General features: G+C 45.2%; 2 protein-coding genes across 2 annotated transcripts; both read right to left on the reverse strand.

Moving 5' to 3' along the window:
- Window positions 1-2,718: 2,718 nt before the first annotated feature.
- Window positions 2,719-4,707, reverse strand: LOC138210397 (uncharacterized). The gene is made up of 2 exons (XM_069169526.1): window positions 3,020-4,707; window positions 2,719-2,914 (listed from the first exon to the last, which is right to left on the reverse strand). Exons 1-2 carry the CDS (start codon window positions 4,705-4,707, stop codon window positions 2,719-2,721), a joined length of 1,884 nt encoding a protein of 627 aa, XP_069025627.1.
- Window positions 4,708-8,524: 3,817 nt separating this feature from the next.
- On the reverse strand, window positions 8,525-9,913 carry LOC138210398 (zinc-binding protein A33-like). The gene has a single exon (XM_069169527.1). The coding sequence runs from the start codon at window positions 9,908-9,910 to the stop codon at window positions 8,525-8,527; it is 1,386 nt and encodes a 461-aa protein (XP_069025628.1). The 5' UTR covers window positions 9,911-9,913.
- Window positions 9,914-11,648: the final 1,735 nt, after the last annotated feature.

Here is an 11,648-nt window from a genome sequence, read left to right on the forward strand (position 1 = left end):
GATTTAAACAGAATTTACGTTTAACAGAAACGTATCCAATCATACGGTTGCTACGGACGACGAGGCCGCGACCTCCAGCACTGCCGAGGTCGTTCACGATCAGGATGTTTCCTTCAACTCGCACGTGATGCAAGTCGGGACGGCCGTCTTTCGTGTCGGCGATGTCGCGGAGATCGGAAACATCCCGTCTCGTTTTGATGCGTAGAAATTCATCCGTGTTTTCGTTTCGTCCTCGTTATTCTAATATTTACGAATATTTCTCTCGTTTTAGCTTCACGTTAAAATCTCAAATCTAGCTCCCGACACGCTGTAAAAGTCGTTCATAATTGAGCGTTAAAAATCTCTCGGTGTCCGATAATCCTAAACTTCATTTTTGTTTTTCAACATTTTATAGACAAAACAATTAATGATAATAATTTATTCAAGAAATTGATTAATCAATGATATAAAAAAAAGAGGAAGCAAAGGAAAGAAGCAGTAAACAAAGGACACAAAAAAGCCAATCAGAGTCGGTTCTCAGTATTATTATTATTATTATTATTATTATTATTATTATTATTATTGATCCCACAGCGAACGTCAAAAGATGAAGAACAAAACAAGTACATTCTGTTGGTTCATGTCGTCCATTCGTCCGTTCAGACCTTCACTCGTCAGTCGGTCTCGTCAGACGTCCAATCAGGTCACGGATCCTCAAACATCTGCAAGTTTTTCCTCCGTTTAAAGCTTTTCTACAAAAATACGACGAGTGGCGACCGACGGCGGCATCATCGGATCGGGTCACATCGTCGGCTCAACAAACAAAAATCAACAACAACAAAAATACAATCAGGATATGTTTACGTACATTTTATATATAGATTTAGATCTCTCCCAGAAATAGAAGCACTAATATATACACACACACACACACACACACACACACACACACACACACACACACACACACACACACACACACACACACACACACACACAGCTGCTGTGGGGCTTATTGGGTCCTGTCAATCAAATGAATAACGACAATATTAACAATCCAATCAGCTGCAGAAAAAACCCAAATAAACGAAAAGTTTCTGAGAGCTGAGCAGAGACTGGACTACATTTCCCAGCATGCAGCTGGTCTCTGACGGGCAGGAGTTGAGAAAGTCGGAGGCCCCACGAACCCAAGAAATGTTTGAGCCACCAACCAAACTCCATTTAATTTTGCGAGTATTTAAAAACTTCACATTTTAAAAAAACAAATAATAATAATAATTGTGACCAAAATATGTAGACCGTTTTTTAACATTTAAAAATAAATTCGTCAGTGCTCTCTGATGGACAAACCAGATGAAGGAGACAGTGTCTCAAAATAAAGCTCCCCAGAATGACTCTCAAATATCTCAATCGCCCCCTGGTGGCTGGTGGCAGTAAAACCTCATCAACTTACGTTTCAAACCGCTAAATCAGTTGTTTTCTAACAATCTGCACTAACTGATGTTCCTTTTTGCATTTTTTTCAGTGTGTTAAAGTTCGTGTTTTGAAGGCTAACCTTAAGCGAGCTGGCTAAAAGCACAACCGGTCTGTCTGGGGGGGAAAAATGTCATTAATAGATAAAAATGTATGTAACTATAATAGTATTTTATTGCTTATCTTTCAGGGGGACGGACTGATTTAAATATATCGGCCAAAAAGTGACAAGAAATGCCAAAAAAATATGTATTTGATAATTGAGAGACGAGTTCTCCGTTATCTAGTTTGTCGGCTAAGTCAATATCTTGGTCACAATATAAAAATAATAAAAACGTTAAAAGCAAATATCTCAAATATCGTTGTTTTAATCCAATTTTTAAAAATGTTCAGTAGCAACAAATGGTTTAATTGTGTCTTGGCTCTCTGTATCTCCTGTCAATTCTCAGATTTGTGAATTTCTGTGTAACTCTTAGTTTCTTTTACAGTTTTGCGTAACGTAGCCGGCTGCGTTCACAAACTCACGATGACTGCCTTCTTGTTTTGGTTTTTTTTTCTTCGTATTAACCCGCGAATTACTTACACATAAAAAAACAGACTTTCACCCACAGTAACATTTTTTTTTTAATTCTTTTTCCACATCCGGTGGTCTACAGAGGCACCATGTGGAGTCCCGGGAGGGGAAGCAGTTGATTGACACATTCGACGTCCCGAAAGCTCCTTTTGTTCCAACATGTTTACGATCTTCAGACCCGTCGATGTTTTATTCCAGTTACGAGCGTTTTGAGATGAGAAGGACGCCCACCGAACTCTAAAACCAATTAATAATAAAGAAAAAACGCCCTCCTGGCAGTCTAGGCAAAAAAAAAATCAAAAATCAAACTGGAGGAGGATCTGACCAGCTGACCGTTCTGATTAATTAACATCATGTGACCAGGAAAGTGAGCACTAACTAAAACAGTCGACGACTCTATCGGTAAGACCGAGTCACACAAAAACTTTATCCACGAGCAAAATCCAAAACATGAACCAAAAATAATGATACAAAAAAAAAAAAAGGCAAAAGATGGTCGCTGCAACAACAGGAAATGACAACAAAATCTAAACGGCCCAAAAAAACAAAAAGGAAGCAGAACTTTATCAAATAAAACGAAGACACGTGTGGAGCTCCAGCAATCAGTCAGTGTGTCGTGAAGTCCGCAACGAGTCGGTCTCTGTAAACTCAACAGTTCACCAGCCGGGGGCGCTCAAACCAAGGTCGCAGTCTCATTTGTGATTGGTCGGAGGGGGCAGGAAGGGGGCGGAGCGATCGTTGGTGAGGGTCCTTTTGAGCTTTACTCCTTTGATGAGGGTCAGCATATTTCCCCCTCCTCCTTCTCCTCCATCTCCTCCTCCTCCGTCTTGGGTCGGCCGCTCCAGGTTCGGGTCCAGGCTGGAGGGTGGAGGAGCTTGGGGCTGGTAGCTGACACCGTGGCCCGGACCGGGGGGCTCCGCGTGGGCCTGGGCGGTGGCGGCGGCGGTGGCGGCGGCGGTGGCGGCGGCCTGGAGCTGCTGCTGGTTCGCCTACTGCTGCTGCTGCGGATCTTGTTGGTGTTGCGGCTGCTGCGGTTGCCGAGCCAATGGCGGTTTGAACTGCTGCTGCTGCTGGAACTGCTGCAGCTGCTGCTGGAGCTGCTGCAGCCGCTGCTGGAGCTGCTGCTGCCGCTGCTCCCGCTGCTGCTGCCGCAGCTGCTGCAGCTGCTGCAGATCTTGTTGGTGTTGCGGCTGCTGCGGTTGCCGAGGCAACGGCGGTTTGAACTGCTGCTGCTGCTGCTGGAACTGCTGCAGCTGCTGCTGGAGCTGCTGCAGCCGCTGCTGGAGCTGCTGCTGCAGATCTTGTTGGTGTTGCGGCTGCTGCGGTTGCCGAGGCAAAGGCGGTTTGAACTGCTGCTGCTGCTGGAACTGCTGCAGCTGTTGCTGGAGCTGCTGCAGCTCCTGCTGGAGCTGCTGCAGCCGCTGCTGGAGCTGCTGCTGCCGCAGCTGCTGCCACTGCTGCGGATCTTGTTGGTGTTGCGGCTGCTGCGGTTGCCCAGGCAACGGCGGTTTGAACTGCAGCTGCTGCTGGTTCGCCTGCTGCTGCAGCTGCTGCTGATGCGGATCTTGTTGGTGTTGCTGCTGGATCTGGAGCTGCTGGTTGTGCGGCTGTAGATGACTGCGGTGCTGCTGGTGGTTCACCTGTTGGGCGAGTTGCTGCAGCTGGTCGTGTCTGTGTTGTTGCTGTTGTTTGACGCCGCTGCCCTCTGGTGGCAGGGAGGGGATAGTCGGCACGGGCACCGGGATGGGCATCTGACCGGGGACCAGGACGAGTTCTGGGTCATTCGTGTTTGGATGCAGAACAACAGAAGTGAAGGAGACCATCTTCTTCATCTGGTTCCAGATGTTGTAGGTCAGGTTGCCCAGATGTTTGGCCACATCTATCAGAGCTCCTGAGGTCAGCTGTGGATCGTCCAGCAGGGGGCGCCGCTGGACTCTTTCCACTGCAGCCTTGTAGTTCTGCAGGAATGAGACATCTTTGGCTCTCAGCTCCTCCTCTGTGACTCTGATTGTGTCTGAAAGAGATGATATCTCTCTGCTCACAGCCTCAATCTTCTCCTTCATCATCTGAATCTTCTGCTCCTCTTCCTCCCTCAGAGCAGAGATCCTGGCCTCCTCTTCCTCTTGGAGAAACCGGTGAAGCTTCTCAAACTGCTCTTTAATCTGCCTCTCTGTGTTTTTTGCCTGGACTTTAATGTGTCCTGCTGTTTGATCAAAGTTTCCTTTAACTTCCTGAAAGATCTTCAGTTTGTCTTGTAAAGGTTTCAGGGATTCTTGGAGCTTCTCTCTGTGATCCTCTGCAGCTTCAGCAATGGGTCTGAACCTGTGGTCGGAGTGTGTTTTGGAGTCTCGACAGACGACACACACTGGCTGCTGATGATCCAGACAGAAGAGTTTGAGTTTCTCAGAGTGCAGACTGCAGAGAGGCTCAGACTCTGTAGAAGCTTTCTGCTCTCTCTCCAGTAAAAAGGTCTCACACAGGTTCTTTAACACCAGGTTACGAGGTGGATCACTCTTTGATGACCTTCTCTTACAAAATGGACACTCCTGTGTTGGTTTCTCTCTCCACCATCTCTGCAGACATTCTTTACAGAAGCTGTGGTTGCAGGACAGAACCACCGGGTCCTCGAAGACGTCCTGGCAGACAGGACAGCAGAGATCCTCCTCAGATATTGAAGCCATTGTGTTTGTGAGAGGCTGAAAATAAATCACACAAACGGCACGATGTAAATCAGTCCGTCATTCTTTATCTTCAGCTTGAGTTCACTAGTTTCATTTAAAGTAAAGATGAACTCACGTGAGGTTTGTGATATCAGCAGCTGGTTGAAGATTTTGCCTCCAGTCGCTCTGCGGTGTTGTCGTGAGTGTGCGAGGAAAACTAATCTCTCGTTGTTCGTTTGTAAATGAAATGCTGTGTTTCCTGGTTTATCTCAGCTGAATTAAACAGGTTGAACTTCATTGCAGCATTTTTTGGCTGCAACAGCAGTGTGTGTGTGTGTGTGTGTGTGTGTGTGTGTGTGTGTGTGCAGTTCATGCATTTATTTTGGTGAACTTTGCGCTTTTTGGGAGAAATTATTTTTCTGTTTTTACAAAGATTTAATTTCCATTTTCACATTTCACTTCAGGAGACTTGATCACTGACATTAACATATTCTTGGTTTACTTTGTCCAAACTTTGGACGTTGCACAAATGAAGTCGTCCAGTTGAACCGGTTCTCTTAAAACTAGTTCACAATGTTCAGTTTCTTTTTCAACAGAAACCACCGTCCCACCTAGAAACTGACTGATTATCTAATAGTTTATCTGTTGTTAGGGCCCAAGCACCGAATTTGAAACAATTATCATTATTTTGCTTTTTATCATTTAAAAACAGACACAATTCTGCAGTGGAAATCATTGCATGGGCTCAGGAACATGCAAAGAAGAAACCAGAAAGAAACACAGCGCTGCTGCCTTCTCTTTCATTTAAGATGGACTGAGGGTTTCCTGGACAACAAGTAAAACACTCATGTAGGGTGAAGCATTAAAGTTGGATCAGCCAGAAATCATACAGGAATTACTGTTTATTAATTAATGTGGGTACAAACGAAAAAGCAGACAAGGAGAGAATGTGTAGATATTAACATTAAAATTTCAAAAAGCATAGTGTGGAAGGTAATAATGAAACCATGGCAACAGTATTGGGACAGTGCGACATAAAGGAAGACACTTACATGACATCCAGAATAAAGCAGGAAGAAACGGTGGACCCTGCAGGAGAAAGCAGGTCATTAATTTGATTTGGTTTTTGATTTTATACACTTTATTAATCCCCGAGGGGAAATTTCTTCACTACAACATAGATAAAGAGACAGGGGAGCTCGTCCTGAGTTCATGCCAGGAGTAAGAAGAGGAAACAAGGAATAAAGCAAAGACTCTCAAGACAAGAATCTAACTGCAGTAGACAAGTAGAACCAGAAGGGGGCAGTAACGTGACTCGCAGGATGCCAACTGCTCTAAAACTCCACAGAAGAAGAACGTGTTGCTAATGATGACGTAAAACAGAGAAAAGAAGCAAATTCTCACATTTGAGGAACAATAAACAGTAAATATTTGGCATTTTTTTCTGAATTCTATCACTAATTTACAGATTTAAAAAAATCGTATTTAATCTCTTGTCAGATTGACTGATTAAAGTTATTTTCGCTCTTGTTGCATTAACAAACAGCAGGTTTCTCTTTTGGAAAAACATCGAATTTCATGATCCGTTGGTCACGAGACTAAAAACAGAGATTTTTGGTGTTCGGTGTTTTTATTTTTTTCTCACTTCAGGAATCTGAACGACCGCCGCAGGACTGTTACACGTTATCGGTGTCCGAGCTGCCGCTTCGGAGGCGAGCGGCTGTCGCTTGATCTTCCTTTCTTCTCACTTCGCCTGTGGGTGAGTCAGCAGCTCTGTTGTCATCCACTGTTACCTCATGAGTCATGCGGACAAAATGGTATCCTCATGAAATACACACTTTATGATCTGAGAAGAAACAGAAGACCCAAAGGGTCAAAGGTCAACTTCCCTGTGACATCACAATGTTTTGTTTTTTTGCAAAAGCCCCACAGACTGGATGTAGAAAGCGGGCGTAGCTTCCGGGTCCGAGAAAATATTAGGCCGACGCAAAAAGTGCCTTGGAGTGCAGTACCAACGATGGCCACTCGGGGTCGGCACCGGCTCCATAGACTCCCATTCAACTTCTCACGAAATACAAAGCCATTATTTTTTTGTCCATCTAAAAACATAATCCCATCATTGATTCGATATTAGGCCTCAAAGACAGCTATGTTTTGGGGGACGTGTCTGCTTGATTGACAGGCAAGTGGTGCAGTCAGGTTTCCATTATAGGTGGGCGGGGCATAGCGTCCTCGGGCCCAGTCCGATCCAACACTCGCTCCTCCCCAGCTCGTTCAACATTTCACAAACCAGTGGACGAAGTCGCTGTTGGTTGATGCAACTCTTTTAGGACCAGCCTCCAGTGGCCATTGAGGGATGTGCAGTTTTAGGCACTTTACTATTTTTAGCCTCTGACATTGAGGCTTGATTTTTTTTTTAATTCTTTAAGTACTTTTAGTTCACTCTTCTGTGATTTCACGTAAATATTTAAAGTGCCGACTTTTACTTTTTACTTCATACCTGATACCTCTTAGTATCTTTATTGTCTTTATTTCAGTTCTTTTGTCTGCGAGGAAATGATTTGAATGCTTCTTCCACCCCTGCAGATATAAGACGATATAAAACCTCAGACAGCTGACATCACAACCTCTAATATGATGAGCGAGATGAAAAACTGTTCCTGTGCATCTGTGGTGGGAGAGATGAGCATGAACCCGGTGGGCTGCGCCCTCTGCTGGTACAGAGCGGAACCGCGGCTGGTGCAACACCGCTGCAACATGCATGACGCACAGATTTGTGCCGAGTCACGGTGATGTCGAGTCGGTGAGCGCAGACAGTTTTTCTGTATCTGGGTCGTCTGACTCAGTCTTTATGTAACGATGACGAAGACTCACCTGTCTCTCTCTCTGGATGGAGGAGTGTGTGTGTGTGTGTGTGTGTGTGTGTGTGTGTGTGTGTGTGTGTGTGTTCATTTAAGATGGACTGAGGGTTTCCTGGACAACAAGGAAAACACTCATCTGTAGTGTGAAGCATTAAAGTAGGATCAGCCAGAAATCAAATGTGAATTGCTATTTACTAATTAATGTGGGTACTCATTGGTTATAAACACTTGGATATAAAAACATGTACAAACACTTATCCTGATCACAAACATGCGTTTTATTTTTTATCTTAAGTGAACGTAAAGGATCTTTTATACACAACTTCAGCAAAAGTCATTTTCAGCACAAACCAAAAAAAAACAAAAACGTATCAACACGTGAAAAAGTACATTTAAATGTAATGAATTAAAACCAGTTAAAGTCATTGTTTATTTAAACTAAATCAAACTCGCTCACTGGAATCTCTACTGCTGCTAAAAATATGGTCAGTGAGTCCGAACCGAGCGGCGACCAGCAGTGACGTCACCTGTTGGTTTGTGCACGTTTGTTACGAAGCCTCGAGTTCGGATTTTGTCCTGAAACGGATCGGTTGGAGCAGGAAGTGACCATATTTGGATGAGTGGGTGGAGGAGTCATTGCAGCTTTAAGGCACTTCTCAATCGGTCTCATTTTCCAGACCTGGAAGCTTTGAAAACTTTTATTTACAGTCGGAGATCTGAACTCTTCCACTAAAAGTCTGACAAACATCATCACAAAAACATCTAAACACAAAATTTAAACCCAACACAGAACCTTCTTGCTGTGAGGCGACAGCATGAACCTCGACACCACCGCGCCGCCCGCACAAAAACATTATGTCACGTTAAAAAATGATTAAACTTCCCTTCAAGAAACTGATTACTAAGTTTATACAGTTTAATTATCATCAACCTTAAAAACATCCTCCTCCTCTTCTACATCCTCATCCTCATCTTCATCATACTTTTTCCATCTCTGGTAAGATCTTAATTGGGAATTCATCTATGTTAATGAAACATGGAAACAGTGTCTCAGTGAAAGTGTGTGTGAAGGTGTGTATGTGTTTGTCAGTATCAGGATCAGAGAACGACAGTTTTCCTTCATTAAAGTCCAGATGAACTCTGATCATCTGAAGTTTCTTCTTCACTGAGAGAACAATTGATTTGATTTGTGGGGTAAATGCTTCATATTCATCATGATAGAATCCTATTCCCCATATTCCAGACGTTATGTCTCCTTTCCTTTGGACAGACTCTGCCATCACACCCAGTGTCCAGAATTTACTGTCTCCAACTTCAACGTCCCAGCTGTGAGTCCCTGAATTAAAACCCTCTGAACCCAGGACGCTGATGTAATAATCAAATCTCTCTGGGTTGTCAGGAAGCTTCTGTCTTCTTCCACAGCTCACGCTGGTCAGATCTTCAGACAGGATGAGTTCTGGGTGATTCGTGTTTGGATCCAGAACCAAAGGAGTGAAGGAGACCATCTTCTTCATCTGGTTCCAGATGTTGTAGGTCAGGTTGCCCAGATGTTTGGCCACGTCCATCAGAGCTCCTGAGGTCAGCTGTGGATCGTCCAGCAGGGGGCGCCGCTGGACTCTTTCCACTGCAGCCTTGTAGTTCTGCAGGAATGAGACATCTTTGGCTCTGAGCTGCTCCTCTGTAACTCTGATTGTGTCTGAAACAGATGATATCTCTCTGCTCAGAGCCTTGATCTTCTTTTTCATGGTCTGACTCTTCTGCTCCTCTTCCTCCCTCAGAGCAGAGATCCTGGCCTCCTCTTCCTCTTGGAGAAACCGGTGAAGCTTCTTAAACTGCTCTTTAATCTGCCTCTTTGTGTTTTTTGCCTGGACTTTAATGTGTCCTGCTGTTTGGTTGCAGTTTCTTTTAACTTCCTGAAAGATCTTCAGTTTGTCCTGTAAAGGTTTCAGGGATTCTTGGAGCTTCGCTCTGTGATCCTCTGCAGCTTCAGCAATGGGTCGTAACCTGTGGTCGGAGTGTGTTTTGGAGTCTCGACAGACGACACACACTAGCTGCTGATGATCCAGACAGAAGAGTTTGAGTTTCTCAGAGTGCAGACTGCAGAGAGGCTCAGACTCTGTAGAAGCTTTCTGCTCTCTCTCCAGAAAAATGGTCTCACACAGGTTCTTTAACACCAGGTTACAAGGTGGATTCCTCTTTGATGACCTTGTCTTACAAACTGGACACTCCTGTGTTGGTTTCTCTCTCCACCATCTCTGCAGACATTCTTTACAGAAGCTGTGGCTGCAGGACAGAACCACCGGGTCCTTGAAGACGTCCTGGCAGACAGGACAGCAGAGATCCTCCTCTGATATTGAAGCCATTGTGTTTGTGAGAGGCTGAAAATAAATCACACAAACGGCACGATGTAAATCAGTCCGTCATTTTTTATCTTCAGCTTGAGTTCACTAGTTTCATTTAAAGTAAAGGTGAACTCACGTGAGGTTTGTGATATCAGCAGCTGGTTGAAGATTTTGCCTCCAGTCACTCTGCGGTGTTGTCGTGAGTGTGCGAAGAAAACGAATTTCTCGTTGTTCGTTTGTAAATGAGATGCTGTGTTTCCTGGTTTATCTCAGCTGAGTTAGGTAGGTAGGTGGGTATATACTTTATTAATCCCCGAGGGGAATTTTTTTAGATTAGATATCGAGTGGACTTTTACCGGAGAATTTTTGGCTGCAGTGGCAGTGTGTGTGTGTGTGTGTGTGTGTGTGTGTGTGTGTTTTCTCCTGAGACTTGATCACTGACCTCTTCCTTTACCTGATTTTTATTGTCCTGGTGCTGAACTTTGGACGTTGCACAACTGAAATCATGCATTTGAAACCGGTTTTCTTAAAACCACTTCACAATGTTTTGTTTATTTTTTCATCAGAAACAACCATCTAATTAACGAATAGTTTATCTCTTATAAGGACCCGAGCACCAAGTGGCGCTTTCGTTTCGTTTTATGAAACATTACCATTATTATGTTTTTTTTCTTCTCCAAAAATGTCCTTTTTAGTGGCCTTAATATACAACACCATTAACAAAATGGTGGGACGCTGCAGAAAATGTTGAATGAAAAAAGAATACACTGATTTGCAAAAGACACAAACCCATATTTAATGCAAAATAGACTGTAGCAATGTTTGTGCTACCGGGGTCTCTCCTGGACACAGATGACGCGCTCAGTCGTACATTCGGGTGTAAAATGTCTTTATTTGCCCTGACCACACACCAATGTCTCCGTGCAACCACTCCTCCCTAGCCTCCTTCTCCCTGCTCCCTTCATAGGGGAGATCTCATCAGTTCCTATTTGGCTCAGCTGTGCTCATTACACCTGCCCGGCACCGTTCCCTGAACGACTCCTCGCACTCTCTACCCCCTGCAGCTGAGCTAACCACACCCCGTCACCACTTACCCCCACCGCCCGACTTAGGCCGGGGAGCCATCCGGCCTAACCTACTCCCCTTCCCCCCCCTGAGAGCGGGAGAGGAAGTCGGCCACAGCCATCTGCGCCCCCGGCCTATGGACCACCTTGAAGTTAAAAGGCTGTAACGCCAGATACCACCGAGTGATCCGGACGTTGGTATCCTTCATGCGGTGGAGCCACTGGAGCGGAGCGTGGTCTGAACAGAGGGTGAATGAGCGTCCCAGCAGGTAGTACCGCAGGTAGTCGACCGCCCTCCGGATGGCCAGGCACTCTTTCTCCACTGTACTGTACCTGGCCTCCCTCTCCGATAACTTCCGGCTGATGTACAGAACAGAGCGGTCAACCCCCCACACCTGCTGGGACAAAACGGCCCCCAGCCCTCTGTTCGACTCATCAGTCTGCAGAGTAAAAGGGGAAAGAGAAGTTAGGGGTGCGGAGAAGTGGTTCCCCACAGAGAGCCTGTTTTACCTTCTCAACCGCCTGCTGGCACTGCTCCATCCACTGGACCGGATCTGAGGCACCTTTCCAGGTCAGGTTGGTCAAGGGACTGGTCAGCTCCGCAAAGCCCGGGATAAACCGTCTGTAATACCCCGCCAGCCCCAAAAACCGCCTCACCTCTTTCTTTGTTTTGGGCTGCGGACAGGCTACGATAG

Source organism: Embiotoca jacksoni, unplaced genomic scaffold, assembly GCF_022577435.1.
Source record: "Embiotoca jacksoni isolate LCO1_2020_lvr unplaced genomic scaffold, fEmbJac1.0.p SCAF_46, whole genome shotgun sequence".
NCBI classification, from domain to species: domain Eukaryota; kingdom Metazoa; phylum Chordata; class Actinopteri; family Embiotocidae; genus Embiotoca; species Embiotoca jacksoni.